General features: G+C 43.2%; 1 protein-coding gene across 1 annotated transcript; it reads right to left on the minus strand.

Annotated features, from left to right (window-relative positions):
* Positions 1-6: 6 nt before the first annotated feature.
* Positions 7-4,314, minus strand: TMEM100 (transmembrane protein 100). The gene is made up of 2 exons (XM_008637555.2): positions 4,144-4,314; positions 7-963 (listed from the first exon to the last, which is right to left on the minus strand). Exon 2 carries the CDS (start codon positions 899-901, stop codon positions 497-499), a length of 405 nt encoding a protein of 134 aa, XP_008635777.1. The 5' UTR covers positions 902-963; positions 4,144-4,314; the 3' UTR covers positions 7-496.
* Between the last annotated feature and the right edge of the window lie 2,376 nt (positions 4,315-6,690).

Consider the following 6,690-nt stretch of genomic DNA (forward strand, 5'->3'; position numbering starts at 1 on the left):
TTGGAGAATTTGCAGTGTGTTTTTTTTTCCTTTTTTTTTTTTTTTTGGAGCTACAGTTTAAGTCCCAGATACTCTGGCCATAAGCTCGTAGTCACTTCAAATGCTATGACTTCTCCCTTGGTCAAATGTCAGTGTTTTAAGGAGATCTCTGGCATTTCAAGTCAGTTCAAATTATTTTCTCAGTTCTCACAAGCTCCCTTTCCAACATGATCAGCATGTTGGAGAACACGGTCAGGATGGTTGCAGTTATGATGACACAGTTTTCTGTGAAGGAAAAATGGGTTTTCCTCTGTCTTGGAAAGAATCACTACCAAGTATGCAGGAAGAAAAATATTAAGAGCACTTGCAGAGTTGTTATGAATATTTCTTAATCCATTCCATTTTCATTTCAGTTCATTTCCACAGTTAAATTAGAACCTGCAATCTCTCCCACTGATAAATAGCCAAGTTGACTTACAAAGGTTCTGCCTTCTGTCCAGCCTTCTCTTGGTTGTCTTTAACCAAACAAGGTTCGCTGGTTTGCCACGAGTGCTGTCTGGCTCTCCCGCCTCTTTGCTTTCTTGTTCTGCTCCCTGATCTTCCAGCACACTGCGCTGGAAGCCAGCAGAACGAGTCCTGAGGACAAGAGGACCAGCCCAAAAACAGAGATGATGGATCCATGGGAGTTGAAGCTGTATGCCACGGCAGTCACCACAATGCCAGCTATCAGGATGACCACGCCGAAGGGAATGGTGCAGCGGTAGCACGAGAGCTCTGCTCCCCCCGTGGCTGCTGTCAGCTGGCACTCGCTGACCAGAGGGATGGTGGTAATCACACAGTCATTGTTGTTACTCTTCTCTGTGGGTACAGAATCAGGATGCTTTGGGGTGCCCAGGATCTCTTTGATAGGTTCGTTTGTCATCTTGATTGTCTTGACTCAGTCCGTTCTTAGGCTAGAGCAGGCTCTGCTGAGCACATGCTGCACTGTGGAGAAAAGAGCACGAGTTCAACCAGTAATTACCAATTATTTATAAGACAAATGGGGACACAGAAGTATCCCCTTCGGATCACAAGCAACCAGACATTCAGACCCCACAAGGATTTATGCACAAGATCAACAGTGACACGACTGACTGTGAAGGATCTGAATCAATCCTTACAGTAGTATGTATGTAAGTGCTAGAAAGAACAGAGTCACAGACCAAGACAAACACCAACATTCAAGTGTTGTGGGCCAAATCCTACATTAAGTTACATCCTGAAGTCAGTATTTCTGGATGTAATTTAGACTTCAATGGCATTACATTTTCTCACAAAAAGGTAAAGTTCACACACTATTTTGATTTTTTCTCACAAACTTTTCCCAAACTGTTTCTTTATACACCTACACACAATACATTACACAGATTTGCTCCACTGCACATCACAATAACATGGTCAAGGTACTAGCCAGCAAAAACTAGGATGAACAGTGAGCCCTTTCCCAGTGCAAGTGCTACTTAGGGAAAAAATTCAAATTGTCATGACAAGGTGGAGACGTGGGGGGAGTGGGGATGCAAACAGTTTCCCGCACTCAGCTCAGCTCAAGGTTGGTGAACCTCCTGTTACAGCAACATCAGTGCCAGACTGACAGCTTGCCATTTACACTGGCTTCATGCAAAAGCAATGGGTCTCTTGTAAATCCATGAAATTACCCTGTTACTGTATGGGAGGGAGATTTACCATCATATTCACTCATCTCAGATACAGCAGGTTGTTTTCCTCCTGTCTTCATACTATAAACACACTCTCAGTCCTGACAGCATGCACAGTTTGACTGCATCTGCACAGGACACTAATACCTTTTGGCTCTGGGGAGCCCAGGGAATAATCAGAGTCCACCTGATCAGAGCAAGAGGAGCCCACAGCTCTCCACCATTCCAGGCTGCCATGACAGACCTCAGCCTTACCTCTGGGGCTCTGGTGATGTGGGGTCACTCTGGGGCCTGTAGTGAGCTCTGCCAACACTGAGGCTGCCACAGATGTGCTGTCCTGGACCCAGCTCGGTGCACCCCAGCACACGCTCCAGAGACGGTGACACTGGGACACTGGGGAACCACTGGTTTTACTGCTGTGAGTAGCTCCCAGGACTCCTCCACCACCCTCTGGTGTGGGCTGTCCTGCTTTTGCTTTCATGAGCAGCATGATATACAGCTCAGAGAACAAAGAAGAGTGCTGGCAATGCAGTAATGCTTTTATCACTTTTATCACCTTCACATCTGTGACTAGGAAGTTAATTGCCAGATACTTGTATTCTCCTTTTCCTTTCCCACCACTCCACCCTTGTTGCTAAGATATATTCGTTCATTGTGGAGAGCCCTTGGTTTTATACCTCAGCACCTCCTATAACTGACCCTGGGTTACAAGAAAGAGGATTTCACTCTGTTTAAAAAAAACACAGGCACAAACAGGCTAAATGCTGGATGTAGTCAGAGAGTTTGTATACAAAGTCTCCTTGAACCCTCAAGAGAGAAGGAAAGCTCATGTCTGGTTTGCCAAAGCTTTAGTTCTACTGCTCTAGGGAAAAGTGCTCAGCTCCCTGTTGTATCTGCTGTGCAGAGCTGCCTCTGGGCTCAGCCTTGCCAGAGGAGCCTGTCCCTGCTGAGCACACACAACACACCCAAGCACATGCAGTGACAGCACAAGAGGCAACAGGCACACACTGAAACCCACTGATCATCAGGAAAAGCTTTTGTACTGTGAGCATAACTGAGCACTGGAACACAGTGAGGTTTTGGAGTCTCTAACCCTTGGAGATACTCAAAAGCCATCTGCACAGTCCTGGGCAGCACTGTCTAGGTGACCCTGCTGAGCAATAGGGGGGTTGGACCAAATGACCTCCAGACATCCCTTCCAACCATAACCATTCAATGATTCTGCCTGTTTCTGTGAGAGTACTCGGTATCTCCAAGGGCAGGAAAGGGATTTCTTCAATGCTTATCAGACAAAGCAAATATATCTGGGCTGACACCTCAGATATCCTGAATTCTCCTAGGTTCAGTAGCTTTGTTCTTTGAATCATAATGCATGATTAAATGTCTTTTAAATCAGAAAGAGCCCAGGAAAGCCATGGGTTTGCTCTCAAGTGCCACTGATCTCTTCCTATGTGGATCTGAGCCCAAGTTCTGCATTTTCAATAACGACTGACATAGCAGTGAGACAAACTGGTGCCCTTATGTTGCTGCATTACTTATCCATAAAACATTACAGAAGTTCAGCACAACATAAGAATGTGGTCCCCAAATGTCACCTTTTTTCAATCTTACCATTAGCCATATTCAATTACTATAACATTTTATTATTTGTTTGAGGGAGAAAAAATTTAACTATTTTGAATATAAAAGGTGTATTGGCTCAAATACACTGTAACAACTATTCAAAAATCCAACTACTCTAACAGTCACTGAAATAGGGAAACTTCCCAGTAACTTGAAAAAGCCCATAACAAGCATTATTATTCTGAAAAATTCTAACCTTCAATCAAAATGTATTTACTCCTGTCTCTAAAGTCCTTGTCCCTCTGCTTCATATACATCTTCATTGAGCATTAAAATCTCCTAGACCTCTTGGACAGAGATCTATGAAGAAAGAAGATGTATTTACACAGTCAAATCTAACAGGAATTAAAAAAAATATTCTAATCTCTAATAATTAAGTAAATGGCAAAATACCTGTTGATTTCTGAGGAGAATAGTTTTTGTCTGGAATAGGATGCAAGAAGGCAGGCATTCATATAAAACAAATACACAGCCCTCTATTGAAATACTACGAAATTAAATAAACAACAGAACCTATTTGAAGTGTGAGCAAAGGTATTCGTCCCTAGAAAAAAGGGCACTGGATCCTCATTGCCAGCAAAGTCACTTCTGACTTAGGCCAACAGGTGATTTGGTTCGAGTTTCAGGGTAAGAAATTTAGGCAAAGATACCCAGCAACGCCAGCATCCTCTCACTAATCATACCACAAGTACTATCTTAAGGAGCTACTTTGAGTTGGAGGAAGAATGTGCTTCTGTGGCAATCTGTGGCTAACCCTGGATAAAGGGGAGAGGAAATTCTTAGCCACTAATAAGTGTAAGTTGAGATTTATCAAAAAGACATGAAATTCATCAGCATGCGCACCTACCAGATCCGTGAGAAATCCATGGTAACAGATCCTTGGCTCAGAAAGCAGAGGAAGAGTGCTGAAGATGTCTTGTGTGACAATTCAAGGCAGAAAGAGCTGCTCAAGGCTTTGAAGTGTCAGATGTTGCTGAATGATGAACTGGAGGTGACAGTATTCTAGCATGGAAGTTTCCTACAAGGAAAGTTGTTGGATATTTACCAGCTTCTTAAGAATAAAAGTAATGCGTGGAAAAGCTCCTGCTGTGTGCTGACTCCTGCTCCTAACCTAACCAAAGCAGAAGATTTCTCCCTCTGGCTCTCCTAGTGGCTTCTTTTCTTGGAACCAGCCACCCATTTCTGGCCCTGTGTAACATTTTCCTTTGAGGATGTGATGTCCCAGTAGTGAGTATCATAACCCAGTCAAGTCCCCCAGAAAGAGCCAGGCAGGAAAAAGCAATGCACTAGAATTTCTGTAGATAAAAGTCTCATTTAACTTAATTTCTATTACTCACTTCACCTATGGGAATAATGACTCAGAATATATGGGGTTTGTCTCTTCTATGTGTCCAATTTCTTTGAGCAAATCACTCAATCTCCCTGTTCCTCAGATTTCCTAGCTGTGAACTGACTGTGACAATACACTTACACTAGAAAAACCTTTAAAAACTATTCCACTATAAAAAAATCTAAGTAATATAATCCCAAAAACTCTTCTCAGAATAAAAAAAGCAGACTAACAGAGTCCAAGAACTCTCTGTAGTAAACGTAAGTCCATTATATTTACTGTTGTTCATTTCTGTTACTGGATTTTTAAAAACAAGATTTGTAACTCCAAGAGGGACAAGATGGACTCTGCAGCAGGGCAGTGACGACTCTGCAGAAAGCAGAGGGATGGAAATTGTTATCAACTGCAGAAACAGCTGTGAAATCACCAGGCAGCTGGGTAAAACTCATGAAGCAGCAGAGATTTATGTTGCTAATCTTACTTGACATTCCCATTCTAGAAGAGCATGATCATGGAAGATCATTTCAACACAGAAGCAGGAGTCTGAAGTGGGGATTAGAGTAAATGCATGAGAGTAAGTTTGTATAATGATAAACTTGGAGGGTTTTTCTGGTTTTAAGTTATTTAGACCTTACTAACATTTCACAAACACAAACATTTACAGGTATAAACTGCTGCTGTTCTCCAGAAGATCCTTGGAATAAGCCTGGGACATAGCCAAAGTATATTTAGCTGATTATTGAAGTTAGTTAATAATAAGGAAGTCTACTTTTTTATCTCCTTGACTATATTCTTTTCCACATGACCTAGCAATTAGCTTAACTTTTTGAAAAGTTTGGAGGGAAATGCAGGAAAAAATCCTCACTTCAGATGAATAATCTAGATTTCATTAAAACAAACGCTGACCTCTGAAATGTGCTTGTAGTCAACTTCCACTTGGGTTACAGCAAGGTTACATTTGCTCGAAAAGCTCTTCCCAGCACAATTGTGCCCCCTAAGCCACTCTGCCAGCATCTTGCTTGGAAAAGATTAATTGCTCTGTCAGTTATTTATTTGTATTTATCCTTGACTACACTCAGTTTAGGTATTTTTCTTTAAATGAAAGTCTTTATCAAAAAACCTGACAAAACAACTTTTTGGAGATGAAATTTCTTCCTGTCTCCTTCCCTCCCTCATCACAAAACTGAGAAGCAGAAACACATGAAATCTCTACATGAAGCTTCCAGTGTTTTAACTCTGAATCATTTCAATGTTGTGCTCTCTCAGGAGGCTTCCCACATACAGAATATCTCTGTGCAAAGGCAAAGAGCCACTACAACCCTTTCCCCTTTTTCACATTTTACTCAGAACCGGTGAGAAACATTTGAGTTTTCCGCCTTCAGGCTCTGAGCCAGATTCTCTCTGTCTTGCACAATGCTTCAGACACCCTTTTTTGCTTATGTAAAATCCCAATAAATCATAATGCTCACACTTCACACTATGGCTATGCATTAAAGTGAGTATGGAAAATAGCCTAAGGAGTCCTTCTGTCCCGAGAGGAGAGCCTGATTTCATTCAGAATTCAACCGGCTACAGTAATCCTCAACACAATCCCGCAGCTCTGCCCCAGGTGAACACTCCTGGAAATACACAACCAGAATTTGTACTTACAAGACGCCAGGACCATGCCCTGAGCTACAGAGGCAGGAGAAGCACACACCACCTCCACACCAGCTGCCTCAGGATGCAGTAAGTTTCTCTCACCAAGTTTTTATGTAAAATCACGAACAGATTTAAAGTCTCGCACCTTTTCGTTTTCCCGACACAGCCGGGGGGTAGGATGGGAGCCACCCCATCCCCTCCACAAACCAACTCTGTTACGTGCCAACCAGAAAGCTTTCAAACGCGCCTGCTACACGCCACACGCACACCTGGGGTAAAACCCTCCGCGTCACGCCAGTCCCCGAGCACCTCTGCAAGAGAGCAGAGAGGCGAGGAAAGCCCTGTGCACGTACAGCCCTGCAGTACCGGAGAGGCAGCGCTCCGCGGGACACCCCGGCCTGCGCCCGGGCAGCGGGTCCGACT

This window comes from Corvus brachyrhynchos, unplaced genomic scaffold, assembly GCF_000691975.1.
Source record: "Corvus brachyrhynchos isolate BGI_N302 unplaced genomic scaffold, ASM69197v1 scaffold407, whole genome shotgun sequence".
NCBI classification, from domain to species: domain Eukaryota; kingdom Metazoa; phylum Chordata; class Aves; order Passeriformes; family Corvidae; genus Corvus; species Corvus brachyrhynchos.

What these genes read in the sequence shown, in the direction of transcription:
- TMEM100 (XM_008637555.2), bottom strand. Translation starts at nt 901, where the DNA reads ATGACAAACGAACCTATCAAAGAGATCCTGGGCACCCCAAAGCATCCT.